This window comes from Panthera uncia, chromosome F2, assembly GCF_023721935.1.
Source record: "Panthera uncia isolate 11264 chromosome F2, Puncia_PCG_1.0, whole genome shotgun sequence".
NCBI classification, from domain to species: domain Eukaryota; kingdom Metazoa; phylum Chordata; class Mammalia; order Carnivora; family Felidae; genus Panthera; species Panthera uncia.
The window spans coordinates 60,360-80,522 of NC_064812.1; the positions used below are offsets into that span (position 1 = coordinate 60,360).

Consider the following 20,163-nt stretch of genomic DNA (forward strand, 5'->3'; position numbering starts at 1 on the left):
CTAGTATCATTTTTTATTAAAAGGTTATGTAGGCTATTGGTAAATTCCAATACTGACGTTTTTTAAGTCAACTTTATATATTTCTAACTTTGATAATTGCCTGTCAAATACATACCTTAAAACTCGTATTCTTAATGTCTAAGTGTATAATCAACTTCTGTAAATGTTCCATGGACACTCCCACTAAATGTGTATTATCTATGTAAGGAATTTCAGTTTTTCCATCTATCTGCCCCATCATTTACTGATTTAGGGATTCAATTCTACCACGTGCGCCCTCATGTTTTCATCAAGCTGCAGTCTGTTTGATTCCAGGAATTGGGCATCCAAGTCTCACTACAGCGGCACGGCTCATTCTTCTGCATTTCTAACCGTCGTATTTTCACATTTAGTCGCCACCGCACTGGTGGCTCGGTCGACTCTGAAGCAGGAAAGCTAGGGAGCTCCACCTCCGCGCCGGACCAGGGGCGGGACCACCAAGTCGCTCTGGCCTCCGGCCGCCTAGAGCGACGACGTTGGCCCGGAAGTCGGGAGAGGGACTTCCGGGGTCCGTCTCGGGGCCCAGCCGCAGTACTTCTGCGGCGGTGCCGGGAGAGATTACCCGGAGTGGGGAGTTCGAGCCGGCGAAACCCCCACGTTTTGGACCGCGCTCCCGCGTGACTCCGATACCCCAGCGGTGGGTGCCGGCCACGGGTGGTCTAGGCGGGGCGTCGTGGGAAGAGGGGCAGGCGGGCGGCTCGGCCTGGGCGGGGTTGGGGCCTCGGAGGCCCCTCCCCGGAGCGGGCCTGAGGGGCGCCCCCCAGAGGGTGCCCAGGACGGCCGATCCTGACCCGCCCCGGAGCCTACCTCAAAGCTGCGTGGCGAAGCTGCCTTAGGCGACGGGGCAGGGGTGCGGTGTCTGGCGCATGGGGGTTGGGGTTCGGGAGAGGCCTCTGGACTTGGGTGCGAACGTCAGAACTGTACTGAGCTGCATGAGAAGTGAGGTTGTCGCTTGTCGCCTGGAGGCCTCGGGTGATGGATTCACTCTTCAGGTGGCGAAGAAGCTCTGAGGAGAGAGGAATTTATTCTCCTCCACGTGAGTGGGGCTGAGGGATGAGCCGTGTCCATCCTGTGGATGCCTGCAGTGGGCTGCTGTCTGCTTGTCTTTCCCAGTTGTCTCTGCTCAGCACCCTGTTGGGCTCTTAGCTGAGAGAATCTGCTTCCAGGCTTGTTGGCAGAATCGAATCCTTTGGGGTTATTGAACTGAAGTGTCTGTTTCCTTGCTGACTGTCCTTAGCTCTTGAGGTCCCAATCTTTGCACAGAGACCTTGCATCTCAGAGCCAGCAATGGCTCATGTAATTAGATTGGGTCCACCAAGCTAATTGTCTCTGCAAAGTCTCTTTTGCTGTGTAGTGTATCATATCCACAGGTTCCGGGGAGTGGGATGTGGACATGGGTGTTGAGGGACGTTCTGTTTACCATAGATTGACCCAGTAGATTGGGTTTATAGCCTCCTGGGCAAGTTCCCACATATACTGAGGTGAGAAAAACAAGGTGTAAAATGAGCATAGACTATTCTGGAAGGATACATTAACAACTGGGAAGGGGAACTCAGTGGCTGGCCAGGAAGTTCTTTTTTGCCTGTTCATATTTGAGCCATATGATTGTGCCTCCATTCAGTGACAGTGATGATAATTTCAAGAATTTTATTTTATTTTTTTAAGTTTATTTATTTATTTTGAAAGCAAGAGAGAGCAAACACACGCATAAGCAGGAGAGAAGGAGAGACAGAATCCCAAACAGGCTCTGCACGATCAGAGGAGACGCCAGTGCGGGGTTCAAACCCAGGAACTGTGAGATCACGACCTGAGCCTAGGTCAAAAGTAGGATGCTTAACCAACTGTGCTACCTAGGTGCGCCTTCAAGAATTTTAAAATAAAATGAACTGGGGCGCCTGGGTGGCTCAGTCAGTTAAGCGTCTAACTCTTGATTTCAGCTCAAGTCATGACCTCAGGGTTCACGAGTTCAAACCCCACATCAGGCTCCATGCTAACAGTGCGGAGCCTGCTTGGGATTCTCTCTCTCCCTCCCCCTCTCTCTCTGCCCCTCCTGCATGCAAACTCTCTTTCTCAAAATAAATGAACTTTAAAATAAAGTGAACTGAATGAATATTGCAAATGACTGAGTCTCCCCTTGGAAGAGGGAGAGTGAAGGTTCCCCCCATGGAAGCAGCATCTGCTCTGTTCTGCTGCTGCATAGACAGACACCTTAAGTCAGTGCTGTCCCTGCTTTGAATCTTGTCTGTGCCATTCCCCTGAGCACCAGTGTCAGGTTAGTTCTGTCTGTCCTAATATAGAAATGTGGCCGGTGCCTCACCACTCAGGCAGCCAAGGGCCCTGATAGTCTCTATCCCAATGACCCTGCCTCTGAGCTCTGTCCACATCTTTGCCCCATCTTCTCCTACCTCTCTAACCAGGCATTGCCTAAGCCCTTTTCCCTGGGCCTGGTTTAAATGCCTCCCTGCCCCAGGGTGCTGCTCCTTCCTCTGTTTCCTCCTTCTTCCAGGCTTCCCAACTTCCAGGCTAATGATGGTTGCCTGCATTCAGGCAGGTAGGTACTGCCTGATTCAGTTACTGCCCTACCTGATTCAGGTACTGCCCTAATTCAGGCTTTCGTCCTGCTCCCTTCTGGCTGTGTTCCTCCTTCCTCCTTCCTCCTCTGTTTCCTGCGGTCTCAGCCTGTCAAAAACCAATGATTTGGTTGGATCAACCCTTGTGGTTCTTACCTGCAACAAAAACCATCAGGAAACTTTCAAAACAAGGGCCTATAGATTAGCACACCTGGAGCCACACAGTGAGGTGGCAAGTAATGAGAGAAGTGCATGGGCCTAGGCTTCTGCTTTTATTGGAGTTGAAGGTGGACACCTAGGGTTTTGTAGGCTACTCTTTATTGGTGAATTTAAAACATAAGAGTGGGAATTTAAAGTTCAGGAAGAGAAAAATGACGAGTGACCCAAATGACCAGTTATCAGAATCAACCGAGATTGCTAAAAGGAGGCTCAGTCAGGGGAGGCAGCCAGGCTTTTTATCTAGTCCAGTGGCTGGCAATGCATTTATTCTCCAATAACCATCTTTGAAATCGATGCCTCTTTGCAGTGGATGCCTCAGCAATCAAAGCTTAATTCAGGCATTTGCCTTATAAAACAAAAGAACACAACTGGGAAGGCTGATACTTCCCACTACCCAGTAAGCAAGTAGTGTCCACAGTGGGCTTCTGCCAGCATTTCCTGATTTGTCTTCTCAGTCTCTGAAGGACAGAGGGGTCATTATAATCTATCAATGGTTCAGTGTGAATAAGGGGCCAAGGGGTATTGCCACAAACGTGTGGGCCACTGAGCAGAGCATGGTGCATTTGAAGAGACAGGGCAGTGGGAGCGGTGGGGGAAATCACTAACTCAGACCCATCATGTGTCATTGAGAATATTTTATCTTCTCAGAAGGAGCATTTAGAGCTGGAGATGAGCCCAAGCTTGGGAATCTTCACATAAGGGTCTTGATGCCTTCCTTAATCAAAGAAATTGGTATAGGTTCAAAAGTGAACCCTGGGGTACGAACATGAAGAGGGAGATAAGGAGAAGCCTGGGAGGGAGCCACAGGTAGAGTGGGAAGACAGGATACCCACTGTGGATGCTGCCAGGAGGACACAACTCAGATACCATGGTGGTCCGCCATGAATGGATCAGATGGTCCACCTTCAGGACATTGTGTCAGGAATTAGGGGTGGGCCCATGGTGGGTGCAGGTTTTGTGGGACTATTCTGTCATGGCAGGATCCCTTCTAGGGGGACACTGTGCTCACCTTGCCCTGGGGTCAGCATCTTACCCCTTCCTGAGACCTAGCAGCAGGCCCTCCTCTGGTCTCAGTCTGTAGGAGTAGAAAAAGACACCCCTACCTGGTGGGAGGATGGATCCCTGGAGCTAGGCCCCCTGCACATTCACCTACATCCTTGTTGGTCTCCAGGTCCCAGCCATGCCCAGCCTCAGAGCTCGCTCTGAAGAGGCAGAAATGGAGCCCTCAGTTCCTAGACCATCCCCTTGGATCCCTGCAGCCCAGGCGTGTGTGAGTGATGCTCCTGCTGTGACCCACCCTGGATCAACACTCCGTGATCCCCACTGCTGTGACTACACTGAGCCAGGAACCACCCCCTCTCACCATCAGCGGCCAGGTACTGGGAGCAAGTCCCCCACTGGTGCCCTCATTCTAGAGGGACTTTATCCATGTCACCCTGTGCTTACCCCTAGAAGGCAACCATGTCATCATTAGGGATAGGGTGCCTCATGGACTTGAGGGCCAAGGCTAGAGATCAGAACGGAATTTGGCCTGGCCCCAGGCTGTCTTGGTGCCAGAGCAGGACACATGTTTCCCCCACCTGACCTGGAGGGGTGTGGTATGATGGTCACCAGCTGAGGCCTGCCCAGCCCAACTTCCAGGCTAATGATGGTTGCCTGCATTCAGGCAGGTAGGTACTGCCTGATTCAGTTACTGCCCTACCTGATTCAGGTACTGCCCTAATTCAGGCTTTCGTCCTGCTCCCTTCTGGCTGTGTTCACACTGCTCAGCCACTCTCATCCACTTCAGAACACTGCTAGAGTCCTTTTCCAAAGATCCCTCAACTAGCTTGCCTTTTTCATGGACCTCTCAGCAGTGATTAGGGTGGATAGTAGTGTTCACTTTCCTTACCGGGATCTGATGTTGGCTATTTTACAAAAGGCACTCTTAAATACAGGGACCTATGGTTATTCTCAGGACATCCGGGCAATGTACAGACTCTGTATGACCAGGGAAGGTTGGGATAATGGCAGTGTTGGTTGACAGACCTTGACAACTCACTTCCTGGGTATAACTTAAACTGGCCCCTATACATGGAGGGGAAGGAGAAGCTGAATAACAAGGCAGGCCACCCCGATTGGTAGGTGGCAGTTTAATAAGCAAGAGAACTTACTTAAGCTTGTCATGAGTGGCTGCAGTACAAGTAAATCCCAGCACCTGCCTGCCAAATCTTAAAAGTTGATATAGGGGCCTTAACTGGGTTTAGTCATATGTACTGTCCAGATGGTCTCAGCACCATATCACTGTCTCAAGGGTCTGTCCTTGGGGCAGCTTCTGGGAGCAGGGAAGGCAAGCAGTATGTACATCCAAGGACAAGTGAGAGGATGAGAGGCCTCCAATTGCCTGGATCCAGCTCGTAAGTCAACCAGTGGTCGCATCCTCTCAGTGACCTTCCCCAATAAGCAGAGGTGGTACAAGGCAGTCCTGGGTGTTTTGGAGCAGGAGAGTGTTAGGGAATGAGAGACATGATGAGGTCCCAGGAAGTAGAAGTAGCCCTGAGAGACAGGTCTGCTGACTGTCCCACACAGAGGCAGACTGTGAACCGAGTGATTAAGGGTATGCTAGGCAGAGAATGGTGAGAGAGGCCAAACCCTGCTCCATTAAAAAAGAACAGATTGATGGTAACTTATGTTTTAAATTTTTTTTAATGTTTTTATTTTTTTTTGAGAAAGAGTATGAACAGGGTAGCGGAAGAGAGAGAGGGATCAAGGAAAGAATCTGAAGCAGACTCCAGGCTCTGAGCTGTCAGCACAGACCCCGATATGGAACTCCAGCTCACAAACCACAAGATCATGACCTGAGCCCAAGTCAGTCGCATAACTGACTGAGCCACCTAGGCGCATGTTTTAAAAGCCACTGTGAGGGGAGGGGAGCCTCGGTGGCTCAGTCGGTTAAGCATCTGACCCTTGATTTTGGCTTAGGTCATGATCTCATGGTTCATGGGATTAAGCCACATGTTGGGCTCTGTGCTGACAGCATGGAGTCCTGCTTGGTATTCTCTCTTCCTGTCTCTCTGCCCCTCCCCTGCTCACTCTCTCTAAATAAACAAACAAACATTTAAAAAAATAAAAAGCTACTTGTGGAACTAAATGGTGGAGTAGGTGGTTCCAAATACCCAGTCCTCCACAAAAACAAGCAGAAACTGCCAGGACCAACTTTGTCAGGAATCTAGAAAATAGGTTTACAGCAACCAAGTGAATGCCAAATCAAGAAAAAGGCAACTTAAAAATGATAGGAAAGCTCTGTGGTGTTTTTACTTGCTCATGTCCGCAAACATTCCCTGGCTCAGTAACAGTCGTAAAGTGAGCAGCTTATGTTCCCAGTGTGTGATCATGGTCCCTGATTCCAAAGGGAGCAAAAAAGACCTATTTAGAAATTATTTTGTTTGTCCTAAGCTATGTGGGGTAGGATAAAGTATTGATGCAAAGTGCTTGTCTCTGTTTTGCCTAACTCAGAACTTACTCAGGGCAGAAAAGTAGTGGACTCAAAAACATTCTAAGGGGAACTACCTTCCCCAACCACCTAGGATATCACTTAACAGTACAGTCAACCACCTAAAGCCTAGGAGGAAAAGCTGGGGAAATGAGGACTTTCAAAAGCACCCCAGTGTATCAGGGAATGTAGAAAGCCACATACATGCCCAGGACAGGAAATGTGCTCTGAAAAGACCTCTGAAAATCATAACTTCACCTCTGGATCATCTCTAAGTTCAGTAAAAGCAGAAAGCTAAGATAGTTATATATAGTATTCAAATAGTACCCCAGCATAAAAAATGGGAGAGTGGTATTACTTTTCTTTTACTGTTAGCATTCAAGGAAATCTGTCAAAAGACTAGCTGAACACGAGCTAAAGAAACAGAGGCCTCAGTGACCTCACATGACAGACTTATTTTAGTTTGCAAAACTTGTTTGAAAAGTCACTAGATGAACAGATGATTGTAGCCTTCAACAATCAGGAACAGCAAAACCCTGGAGGAGGGAGAGACTGATTTACAGAGTTATCACAATAAATATTCAAATGTCCAGCTTTTAACAAAAAATTACAAAGAATACAAAGAAAAAGGAAAATAAGGCTCGCCCTTCAAAGGAAAAAAAATTAAGTGGCAGAAAGTGTCCCTAAAAAAGCACAGATACTTGACAGACTGTAAACCAACTATCTTTAACGTGCTCATGTAACTAAGAGAAACCAGAAAAACAATGTGCAAATAAAATACCTAGAGGTTTTAGATTTATATAATTACACAATATATAGTTACATAATTCTAAAAAGAAACAACAGAACTTCTAGAGTTGAAAGGTACAATAACAAATGGATTCACTAGAGGGTTTCAACAGCAGATTTGAGCAGGCAAACCTGAAGAATCAGCATACTTGATGGTGGAACCATTGAAATTATTCAGTCTGAGGAGCAGGAAGACTAAAGGTTGAAAAAAAATGAACATGGCCTAATAGACCTATGGAATACCATCAGTCAAACCAACATACACGTTATGGAAAAAAGAGAGAAAGGGGCAGAGAGAATAAATGAAGAATTAATGGCCAAAATGTCTCAAATTTGATGAAAGATATGAATATATACATTCAAAAAGTGCAACAAACTCCCAACTAGGATAAATTTGAAGAGATTCACACAAAGACTCATAATCATATTGTCAAAAGACAGAATCTTGAAAACAACAAAAAAAGTGACCCGTCCCTTATAAGAGATCCTGAATAAGAGCAGTAGCCAGTTTCTTATCAGAGCCCGTGGAGGTTGGAAGGCAGTGGGATGACCTATTTAAAGTGCTGAGAGATCGAAAAAAACTGGCAACCAAGAATTCCATATCTGGCAGATTTACCCTTTAAAAAATGATATTCTTAGATATTTCCAGATAAAAGCTAAGGGTGTTTATTACCAGTGGACCTGCCCTATAAGAAATGCTAAAGGTCCTACAGGTTAAGATGAAAAGACACTGGGTAGGGACTAAAAGCTATATAAATAAATAAAAATCTCTGGTAAAGGTAACTATATAGGTAATTATAAAAACTACTATTATTGTATTGTTAGTTTATAACTCTACTTTTATTTCCTAAATGATTTAAAAGACAAATTTGTAAAAATAATTATAAATCTGTGTTATTAAACACAACGTATAAAGATACATTTCTGACAACATGAAAGTAGGGAACAGAGGTGTATAAGAGCAGAGTTTTTGTATGCTGCTGTGGCTAAGTTGATATCAGTTCATACTTGATGGTTATATTCTGGGGATATTATGTACAGCATGGTGACTATAATTAACTATATTCTATATTTGAAAATTGCTAAGAGAGTAGACCTTAAAAGTTCTTACCACAATAAAAGGGGTTGCCTGGCTGGCTCAGTCAGTAGAGCATCTGACTGTTCAATTCAGGGTCATGAGTTCAAGCCCCACATTGGGTATAGAGATCACTTAAAAAAAAAAAAAAAAGATAACTGTAAAGTGACGGATGTGTTAACTAACCTTATGGTGGTAATCATTTTACAGTGTACATGTATCAGTATACAAATAATCACATTGTGATTAAACTTATATGATGATGTATGTCAGTTATGTTTCAGTAAAGCTGGAGGAATAAAAACTAAAACAGCTGGGATGGGGGGACCATGCTACATTGCTTCAGGATATTAGGATGTTAATTGTCCCCATTGTACAATCCCCATTGTACCACTAAGAAAATATCTTTAAAATATACATAAAAGGAAGAAAGAAGAAAATTAAGATGGTACACTACAAAAAATAACACAAAAGAAGACAATAATAGAGGAAACAAGGGACAAAAAAAGGTGAGATACCAAAAATAAATAGCAAAATGAAGTACATCCTTTCTTATCAGTAATTATTTTAATTGTAAATGGTTTAAGCTCTCCAAAGGCTGATATTAACACAGTGGATGAAAAAGCATGATCCAACTATAATGTCTACAAGAGGCTTACTTTAGATCCAAAGACACAAATAAGTTTAAGGTGAAAGGTGAAAAAAAGATATTACATGCAAATAAATAGTAACCAAAAGAGAGCTATGCTACAATACCACACAAAATAAACTAAGTTAAAAACTGTAAGAGAAAAGAAGGAACTTATGTTTGGATAAAAGAAATCAATTCATCAGGAAGATATGTTATAAACTTCTACATGCAAAAAGAGAACTCCCAAATATATGAAGCAAATATACATTTGAAGGGAGAAATGGATAGTTCTACATTAATAGTTGGAGACTTTAGTACCTCATTTCCAAAAATGGATAGAACATCTAGACAGAAGATCAATAATGAGATAGGGTACTTGAACAACACAATAAATCAATCAGACCTAACAGACATATATGTACACACCACCCAAAAGTGCACATACTCTTCTCAAGTGTATATGGACATTCTCCAACATAGACCATATATGTTAGGGCCAAAAATAAATTTTAATAAGTTGAAAACAGTTGAAGTAATGTAAAGTATTATTTCCAGTCAATAACAGGAAAATTGAAAAATTCACAAATATGTAGAAATAAAACAACATACTCTTAACCAGGGGGTCAAAGAAGAAATCAAAGGAAATTGGAAAATGTCTGCAGACAAAACAAACAAAAAGTTACGGTATGCAAGGAAGGTAGTGCCAAAGGGGAAATTTATAGCAGTAACCTAATTTGATATCTTAAGGAACTACCAAAAAAAAAAAAAAAAGGAAACTAAACCCAAAGGTAACAGAAGGAAGGAAATAATAAACATTAGAGCACAGATGAATGAAATAGAAAGTAGAAAACAGTAGAGATTCAACAAAATCAAAAGTTGGGTTTTTTAAAAAGATTAAAATTGACAAACCTCTGACACAAAAATTTAAAAATTCAGGAATGTACATTATTACCAATCTTACAAAACAGGAGTATAAAAGAAGACTGTTAACAGTTCTACACCAACAAATCATATAGCCTCAATGAAAAAAATTCCTAAAAACAAAAAAAATTACCCGAGTGACTCAAGAATACATCCCATGACCAAGTGGGATGTAACCCAGGAATGAATACAAAGGTAGTTTAACATGGGACACCTGGGTGGCTCAGTCATTTAAGTGTCCAACTCTTGATTTTGGCTAAGGTCAAGATCTCACGGTTCGTGGGATTGAGCCCTGTGCTAGGTTCCATGCTGACAGCACAGAGCCAGCTTGGGATTCTCACCCTCTCCCTCTCTGCTCCTCCCCCACTCTCTCTTTCTCTCAAAAATAAATGAACTTTAAAAAAATGTTTAAAGGTAGTTTAACATAACGAAACCAATGTCACTTACCACATTAATAGAATGAATAGAACTAATAGAATGTAATCATCTCGATGCAGAAAAAGTGTTTGACAAAATAAACACTCTGTGATTAAAAAAAAAAAAAACAGCAGAAAACTCAATACAGGGGAACCTCCTCAACATGTAAAAAGGCATTCGTGAAGTACCCACAGATAGCATCATTTAATAGCATCAAAAGAAAAAAACAAATACAAATAAATTTAACCAAGGAAGTGAGAGACTTGTGTGTTGAGAATTACAAAGCCTTGACAAAAATTAACAGATACCTAAATAGACGTCAAGTCCATGAATTGGACTTAACAGTGTTAAAATGTCCATGCTATCCAGAGCAATCTACAAATTCAGTACAAATCCTAGCAAAATTCCAATGGCCTTTTTTTTGCAGTAATTGAATAGTCCTCAAATTCAGATAGAATTACAAAAGGCCCTAAACAGTCAAAACAAGCTTGAAAAGGGAGAACAAAGTGAGAGAACTCATACTTACTAGTTTCTAAAATTACTACAAAGCTGCAGTAATCAAAACATTTTGGTCAATGGAATAGAATTGAGAGCCTAGAAATAAACCCAGACATTTATGACAAATTGATTTTCAACATGGATGCCAAGACCATTCAGGGAGAAAAGATAACTCTTCAACAAAAGATGCTGGGACAAGTGGATATCCACATGCAAAAGAATAAACTGGGACCCCTACTTCATACTGTATACAAAAATTAACTTAAAATGGCCCACCAACCTAAATATAAGTAATAAAGTCATAAAACTCTTACAAGAAAACAGGTAAATTTACGACCTTGGGTTTGGCAATAGATTCTTAAATATGACACCAAAGCATGAGCAGTAAGAGAAAAAGATGGGTAAGTTGGACTGTATCATAACTTAGAACTTTTGGGTATCAGAGGACATTATTGGGAGGCCTGGGTGGCTTAATCGATTGAACATCTGACTCTTACTTTCAGATCAGGCCATGATCCCAGAGTCATGAGATCAACATGGAGCCTGCTTAAGATTCTCTCTCTCCCTCTTCCCATCTCCCCCACTCATGCATTCTCTCTCTCTCTAAAATAAAATTAAAAACAAAACAAAACAGGACATTATCAAGAAAGTAAAAAGACATCCTACAGAATGGGTGAAAATTCTGTGCCAAGTGTATTTCTGATAAGGGTCTAGTACCCAGAATATATAAAGAACTACAACTCAGAGTGCCTGGGTGGCTCAGTCAGTTAAGCATCTGAGTCTTGATTTTGGCTCAGGTCATGATCTCATGGTTTGTGAGATTGAGCCACATGTTAAGCTCAGTGCTGATGGCATGGAGCCTGCTTAGGATTCATTCTCTCTCTCTCTCTCTCTCTCTCTCTCTCTCTCTCTCTGTCTCTCTCTCTCTCTCTCAAAATGAATAAACATTTTGAAAATAATAAAGTCCTAAAATGTATTTAAAAAAAAAAAAAAAAGAACTCTTACAACTCAACAATAAAAGACAACCCAATTTTAAAATGGGCAAAGAACTTGAATAAACACTTCCCAAAAGAAAACATGCAAATGGCCAAAAAACATATGAAAAGATGCTTAAATGTATTCAGTCGTTTAAGAAATACAAATCAAAACCACAACAAGATTACCACTTCATATCTACTAGGGTGGTTTAATAAATATATAGCAAGTGTTTTCAGGGATGTAGAGAAATTGGAACTCTCATACTTTGCCGGTGAGAATGTAAAGTGGTGCAGCCACTATGGAATAAAATTTGGCAGTTGCTCAAAAGTTTAAATAAAGCATTATCATATGGGTGCCTGAGTGGCTCAGTCGGTTGAGCATCGGACTTCAGCTCAGGTCATGATCTCGCAGTTGGTGGGTTCGAGCCCTGTGTCAGGCTCTGTGCTGACAGCTCAGAACCTGTAGCCTGTATCAGATTCTATGTCACCCTCTCTCTCTGCCCCTCCCCTGCTTGAGCTCTCTCTGTCTCAAAAATAAACATTAAAAAAAAAATTTTTTTAAGCATTATCATAGGACCCAGCAATGCTAGATACATACCCAAAGAGTTGAAGACAGGTACTCAAACACATGTATATCATATTTATTGAAGCAATGTTCACAGTAGCCCAAAGAAGCAAACAGTTCTCATGTCCATCAGTGGATGAATGGAAAACAAAATGTAGTATGTCCATACAATGGAGTATTATTCATCCAAAAAAAAAAAAAAAACACGAATGAAACACTGCTTCATGCTACAGTGTGGATGAGTTTCCAAAAATATATATATATATATTAGACTAAGTGAAAGAATCCAGACATAAGTCACATGTAAGAGGATTCCATTCTTATGAGATAATCAGGAATAGATAAATGTATAGAGGCAAAATGCAGATTGATGGTTGCTAGGAGTTGGGGAGGGGAGATAAGATAAACTGTAATGGGTAAGATGCTTTACTTTGGAGTGATGGAAATGGTTGGTGATAGAGGTGGTCATTGCACAACATTGTAAATGTACTAAGTGCCACTGAAATGTTCATTTAAAACAATTTTTGTAAATGTCACCTCAATAAATGAAGTAAAGTGAGATGAAAGCTGCTCAGGAGATGGAATACTAGTGGAGCCCCCAGCTGAGTATGATGCCACTTGGAGTCTGTATGGCAGGTGCTGAGTGAGGTGCTAGGTGAGGTCACTGCTGTGCCACCAGCAGTAGCCAGTGCACCACAGTCATGTGCGGTAGTCACATGAGCATGGCTTTGACTTGGGTACTTACCTAAGCTGTTTTCCATAAACCTGGAAGCCACCTATGATAAAGATCTTTGAAGAGTTTTTTTCCTCTCAGGAAATACTGGTAAGTTTGTTGTGTTCTAGAAGGACTCAGAGTCCTCACCCTTTTCTTTAGTGGAGATCAGTCATGGGAATGGCAAGGACAGTACAAACAGCTGCATTTGGTTTCAAGTCTCTTTCTGTCTCTGTCTGTCTCAGAGAAAGAGATTTTCTTAAGGGAAACCACATTTTTTTATTTTATATTTCCTTTAAAAAGAGGCACTTTCATCGTTTCCAACAGTTCTTAAGTTGTAGAGAAGAATTACATCAGATTGACTAAATCCGAAGTGACATCTCACCATCCTCACCCGTAGGACCCAGTTTTGTCTCCTGTTTCAATAAAAGGCTTCCAGGTCAACAGTGGCTTGGGCCTGAAAATCAGTCCTCATGGCCACCATCTCCTGAGCCACACCAGGAATCTTAGTGTCAACAAACTGTGACCCACAGGCCAGATCCAGCTAGCCAGTATTGGAGTTTTGTTTTGTTTTGTTTTGTTTTGTTTTGTTTTGTTTTTAATGGCCTGCAAGCAAAGAATGGTTTTGACATTCTTTTCAGGGTTGTAACAAAGCAGACCATATAACCAAGACCATACAGCCACAAAGCCTAAAATGGGTACTCTCCAACCATTTATGGAAAAGGTTCATTGGCTCCTGTATGTCATCCCCTTCTGGTCCCTTGTCCACACACAGCCAGAAGAAGGTGGGAGGCTCCCTAGGTCAGTCACTGGGGCATGGAGGGCGTAATGAGCCTTAGGCCATTCTGTCCAGACCTTTGTTTCCCATAGCAGCCTCCCTGTCTGTCCCTGCAGTCCTCGCTGAGCCCTCCCCCCATTACTCCTAAGGGCCCAGCATCATGTGGACATTTCCTAAACACCCCAGAGCCAGGGCTCCTGACCTGAGGGGCACTGAGACTCATGGAAAAATATGGTCAGCCTGTGTGCAGCAAGTGATGAAGGGTCTGCCCGAGGGTCAGCAGAAGGGTAAAGCACGGCACCATGTGTTAAGCCAGCCATGTGGCTGAGTTCCATAAGAGTCTGGGACAGACTCCATGCAATGGGCAAGGAGTGTGTAGGGGCTTCCAGCTGGGGATGCCACTACACAGTGTGTCTGGAGCATAAACTGTCACTACCAGATGTGTGGGCATGGCAGGCAGGTAGGATGATTGTGTGGCCAGGCCAAGTCTGCATTGAGATCACTGGTGGCTCCAAGGGGAATAGAAGTGTCCAGATGAGGCAGGGACACAGAATGCTGTTGTGTTAGATTCTAGAACTTGCAGGTGGGGAAAGGCAGTGTTGGCCTGAACTGAGGGGCAGGTCAGAGGGCAATAAGCATAAGGAAGCAGAGTGGGGGGTGGCCTTCACCCACATACTCAATACTACTGACTATGGCCAGAAGCCACCCCAGTCCCAGGACATGGAGCCCTGTAAGGAAGCAATCAGGGCTGTACAGGAGACAGCAAGAAGGGGCAATGGTCAAAGAAGATATGCCCAGTGAAGTGTGTTTGAGCAGAGACCAGGCAGAAGTAAAGGAAAGAGTATGAGGACTATCTGGGGAGGATGTTCCAAGTGGGGTAGATCGTAAGGTGAGTGCATCCATCTTGCTCAGGGAATAACAGCAAAGGTGAGGGTGAGCTCAGGAAGGGCCTGGGAGGATGTTGAAATGCTCTGATGTAACTAGGCTGTCTGGGCAGGAGGGAAAGGTGGGAGGGCAGATAAACTACTACACATCCAGGCAGGAAAAAACTGCAACAGAGTGGTCTGGGTGTCTCCATTTGAATGAGACAGAAACTTAAGATCTTTGAGAGAGAGATCCAGGGGAGTGAGGGTTTCCTTGTTCCTTCAGGTGTGAAGGGAGAAGAGGGAGAGGTGTCAGAGCCTTTTTTTCCCTTAATGTTTTTTTATTTATTTTGAGAGAGAGCAAGTGAGGGGCAGAGAGAGAGAGAATCCCAAGTAGGCTCCAAGCTGTCAGCACAAAGCCTGAACCGTGAGATCATTACCTGGGCTGAAGTCAAGAGTCGAATGCTTAAGACTGAGCCACCCAGGCAGAGCCTTTCTAGTGTGATGAGGAACGTTGTGCACATTTCTGCCTTCAGAAAGATGGACACAGCAGCTTAAAACATTGTACCAGGGCACAGAATTGTCCAGCTAATGCTGGTTAGAATTGCAGCTTTTAGGGGGTAAGCGTTGCTTTGGCAGGACAGGGCTCAGTCTCTGAAGGCCTCTTTGTTGACGGGACAGAATCTGATATTTTAGGCAAGTCCCTACTGCAGTTCTTAGCCTACTATGCAATCAGAACCACCCTTGCTTCTCTGAACGGAACAGGTCCCTCTGCACCTGCCAGCAGAGAGCCTGCCTCTCTGTACTGGCGACTTCTGAGGCAAAGCCTGAATGCCATTAGTTGGTGCTAAGAAAACAAATACTGGCCCAAGAAACATTGTGGGAAAGAAAAAACGGTAGAGTGTTTAACAATATAGCATAAGGCATGTAATGGTGGGAATGGTGAGTGCCTGCATTTGAGGCGCTCCAGGGTAGAGCTTACAAGACTTGCTGATGACCTGCTGTGAGACAGGAAAGGGACAGTTGAGGGGCAGGATTTTGGCCTGAGCCAGTGGGGGGACTACAGGTGATTTTCTGAGATATGGGTCAGGGGAGTGAGGGTCAGTCTTGTAGGTTGAATGCCCTGCAGCCTTGTCCCCTCAAAGCCATCCCAGCCCCCTCTGTGGCCCCCTTGAGAGATCTAGGACTACCACCCCTAATGGGTCCCACGTTCCCAGATGTGTCATCTGTATTTTCCTGTTTTCTTCCAAGTGACTGTGTTTGTTATTTCAGATTGGGACACCAGGACTGAGGACAAGGAGTTTCTTCAGAAGAGAGAAGTTTCTGAGGATTTGGAATCACAGGCAGAAGTATCAGAAAACTATACCAGTGATTTTTCCCAGGCTTCTGAGCTTGGAGAACTCTGTGAGGATGTCCTGGAGGGAGATTGGGCAGCCCCTGACAATGAGAAACAGGTACAGTCCCACTACCAGGAGCGGGGCTTCACACCAGTGGCAGTGCTCCTTAGCAGCACCTTAGAGAAAGAGCTAGGCTGTAATGACTTTGTGAGAAGCTTCAGTCTGAGCCCAAACCCAATGGCATCTCAGGGAATTCCTACAGAAGAGAGAACACATATGTATGACATGTGTGGCCACAGCTTCCAACACAGTGTGGAGTTAACTAGCCATGAAGGGCTTCACGTAGCCGAAAGCCCACTCATATGTAATGATTGTGGGAAAACCTTCAGAGGAAACCCTGATCTTATCCAGCATCAGACAATCCATGCTGGACAGAAGTCCTTCATATGCAATGAATGTGGAAAATCCTTCAGTCAGAATTCATTTCTTAAAAGTCATCAGAGGTCTCATGTGAGTGTAAAACCCTACCAGTGCAGTGAGTGCAGGAAAACCTTCAGTGTGCATTCTAACCTCATTAGGCATCAGATTAACCACAGTGGTGAGAAGCCTTACGTATGCAATGAATGTGGAAAAGCCTTCAGCCAGAACTCAAGCCTTAAAAAGCACCAGAAGTCTCACATGAGTGAGAAACCCTATGAATGCAGTGAATGTGGGAAGGCATTTAGGCGGAGCTCAAACCTCATCCAGCATCAAAGAATTCATTCTGGAGAGAAGCCGTATGTGTGCAACGAATGTGGGAAGGCCTTTAGGCGGAGCTCAAATCTCATTAAACACCATAGGATTCATACAGGTGAGAAGCCTTTCCAGTGTAATGAGTGTGGGAAAGCATTCAGCCAGAGCTCACACCTGAGGAAGCATCAGAGAGTTCACACTGGAGAGAGACCTTATGAGTGTAATGAGTGTGGCAAACCATTCAGCCGGGTCTCCAACCTCATTAAACATCACAGGGTTCACACTGGAGAGAAACCCTATAAGTGCAGTGACTGCGGGAAGGCCTTCAGTCAGAGTTCAAGCCTCATTCAGCATCGAAGAATTCACACTGGAGAAAAACCTCATGTGTGTAATGTGTGTGGAAAAGCCTTTAGTTACAGCTCAGTGCTCAGAAAGCACCAAATAATCCACACAGGAGAGAAGCCGTATGAATGTAGCATCTGTGGGAAGGCCTTCAGCCACAGTTCGGCTCTCATTCAGCATCAGGGTGTGCACACGGGTGACAAACCCTATGAGTGTCGGGAATGTGGAAAAACATTTGGTAGGAGCTCCAACCTTATCCTTCACCAGCGCGTTCACACTGGGGAGAAACCCTATGAATGTACCGAATGTGGAAAAACCTTCAGCCAGAGTTCAACTCTCATTCAGCATCAGAGAATCCATAATGGATTGAAACCTCATGAATGTAACCAGTGTGGTAAAGCCTTCAACCGAAGCTCAAACCTTATTCACCACCAGAAAGTTCACACTGGCGAGAAGCCATACACATGTGTCGAATGTGGTAAGGGCTTCAGCCAGAGTTCACACCTTATTCAACATCAGATAATCCACACTGGCGAAAGGCCATATAAGTGCAGTGAGTGTGGGAAAGCCTTCAGTCAGCGTTCGGTCCTCATCCAGCACCAGAGGATCCACACCGGCGTGAAGCCTTACGACTGCTCTGCTTGTGGGAAAGCCTTCAGCCAGCGGTCCAAGTTGGTCAAACACCAGCTGATCCATGCTAGGGAGTGAAACAGAGCTCCATTCCCGACTCCTCTGGCCATGTCCCAGCCTCACCCACTTCCCAGACTTGAAGCCAGGCTCACTTGCTGCCCTGTAAACCCATATCCCACTGTCCAAAAAACCTCAACCCTCCTTCCCCTGTCATCATTCCAGCCTCCTGTGACCTCTTGTTTCTTGCTTGTTTTGTTTATACATTTTGTTATCAGACTGCCACATTTATTAGGAGGAAAAGGATGATAGAAGATGCATATTCATGAATAGAGTTTATTACTATAATCAAACAGAACCAAAAAAGTAAACTGACATTTGGTTCAAAATAACAACAGTAATTCTTTTATTTGGTAATTAGTCATAGTGAGTTCTTTTCTATAGTTATAATGATACTCTGTTTACATATATCAGGTCGAGCTTTTCAGTTTGAATTATAGTCATCCTTCCCAGAAGTGGTGTGTAGTCATTACCACCAGTTCCTCACCCTTTCTTGACCCTCCCATACAGTCACTGGATGCAGGACCCCTTCGCCCCCCTTGCCCTTGTGCCTGAGTCTGAGGTCATGCTTTCTGCTTACAGTTCCGCTCAGGGTTGCTGCACAAGTACACATGCAGGTGTTTCCCAACTTCCCAGCTCTGTGCCTTATGGTCCTGGCTGTTGGCCCCACAGAGGCCTGCCCTCTCCATGCCCCTCCTGTTCTCCCCACAAGTTCCCAGGTTGTTTTCTCCCAGGCCCATTCATCACCAGACATTTATGGAGGACCTGTGAGTGCCCCCAGTAGGTGGGGACCGGCCTCTCCTCAGTTTCCCAGAGCTGTGCCCTTCTCCGTGAGCAGGGGGAGTTGGCCCAGAAGCAACACATCTGCCACGAGAGAGGCCCCTGGGTGCCAGCCACCAGGTCTCAATTTAGGAGTATCCTAGGATGGGTGGACGGAGAAGCACTTCCCTCATGGTTCAGGAGGAAAGGCATTAATGGGCAGATGTAGTCAGGTTTGCAGTTGAGGTAGAAAGATAAGGGCTTGACTTCTCTGCTTTCAAGGATGTAGAGGCAGAATCATCAGCTGCAAATGAGGAGGGAGAGGTTTGAAGAGAGAAGTATGTGAAAGTTGGATCAAGGGTGCGCAGCTTGGTTCCACGGGCTTGGGCTACAGTGGGCTGCCTACCCTTCTCTCAGAGGCCATCAGGGTAGCCCATCACTACTCACTCACTCCCCTCCACTTCAGCCCTGTTTTCCCAAGGCAATATGCTAGATAACAAACTGTCACACTTGCAGTTTGGTGACAGCCTTGCTCTGTTATCCTCACTTGCTCATCTTTCTACTCCATGGAGACCTCCATCTGTTAACCCTCATTCTGTCTCACTGTCAGGCAATCCTTTCTGGCTTCACATTCCCCATTGTCCAGCCTGGATTCCACAACCCCACCCCCACCCCCCCAGTGAATACTTGTGAGATACTTACTACATGCCATTCATAGGGACACAGCAAGAAACAAGTCTGTCCTTGAGGTCAGTGGGTAGAGAAAAATGGCCTAATGGTCATGGTTGTCATGAGGTGAAAGGAAAGCAGGAAACAAGGTGTGGGTGTTTTGGCAGATTCTGTTTTAAATGGGGGCTGTCAGAGCAGGCCTTGCCACAATGCCCTTTGAGTGACAACTTGAAGCAAATGAGAAAATGACCAGTGAAAATGGGGGAGTGGGGTTGACGGCAAGAATAGCTGGTTTTATTGGGAAGCCAGATCTGGGGTATTAGGAATGTGCAGATTATGACTGGCTGAGGTGGGACTCACAAGCCACCCACACGGGTTGGCAGGTAACTCTCTCATTATCCAAGCTCCTGCTTTGGGAAAGTGAAAACCCAGAGTCTTTTTTGATTGAAGGCACAGTTTCAATACACTTACACAAAGGAAGTAAAGTCACAAGATTTGCTACACACACATCCCAGAAGCAAGGGAGCACAATGATGGAGGGCAGTCCATCATCCCAGGTCATGAGCAAGCAAGAAATAAGAGAACAGGGTAGCAGGCACCTATTACTTAGGAAGTGGTTAGGGTGGTGAGCACTGAATTCACGTTCTTATCTAAATGCCCAGACTCTGATAATAGGGTTATCATACAGTACAATGCCTAGGCAATAACTGGGAAAAACAACTTTTGTTTTTCCATTCACACAGTACAAAGGCCCTGAGCAGAACAGGTCTAGAGTGTTCAAGAATCATTGGAGTTCAGTATGGCTAGGAGTTGAGTGAGCAGAGGGAGAAGCAGATGGGATGGGTAGTAATGGGCCATATCACAAAAGTCCTCGTGGCCATGACAAGGACTTCGGCTTTTACTCTGGGTGAAAGGAGATGTTGGAGGATTTGGATGACTTAACGTTTTAACAGGGCCATTGCTGTGTGGAGAAGAGGCTCTAGGGGCAAGCATGTCCTCTGTATCACTCCCTCATCAACTCCTTTTTCTCCTTCCCCTGGCCTCCACACTGTTGGGAGACTCCTGGGGCTGAGGCATGGCTGTGGGAGTCTGGAGACAGGAAGGAGGAGTG

At 44.6% G+C, this 20,163-nt stretch overlaps 1 protein-coding gene across 2 annotated transcripts; it reads left to right on the plus strand.

Annotated features, from left to right (window-relative positions):
- Positions 1-541: 541 nt before the first annotated feature.
- ZNF16 (zinc finger protein 16) lies at positions 542-17,973 on the plus strand. Of its 2 annotated transcripts, none has more exons than XM_049632700.1 (3): positions 542-676; positions 4,000-4,204; positions 15,799-17,973. In XM_049632700.1, exons 2-3 carry the CDS (start codon positions 4,009-4,011, stop codon positions 17,643-17,645), a joined length of 2,043 nt encoding a protein of 680 aa, XP_049488657.1. In that variant the 5' UTR covers positions 542-676; positions 4,000-4,008; the 3' UTR covers positions 17,646-17,973. The 2 variants fall into 2 exon arrangements, with proteins under 2 accessions (XP_049488657.1, XP_049488658.1); XM_049632701.1 differs by lacking the exon at positions 542-676 and adding an exon at positions 693-1,075.
- Positions 17,974-20,163: the final 2,190 nt, after the last annotated feature.

Coding starts and splice junctions, on each gene's coding strand:
- ZNF16 (XM_049632700.1), top strand. CDS start 4,009: ATGCCCAGCCTCAGAGCTCGCTCTGAAGAGGCAGAAATGGAGCCCTCA. Junction 4,205..15,798: donor CTCTCACCATCAGCGGCCAG/GTACTGGGAGCA, acceptor TTGTTATTTCAG/ATTGGGACACCAGGACTGAG.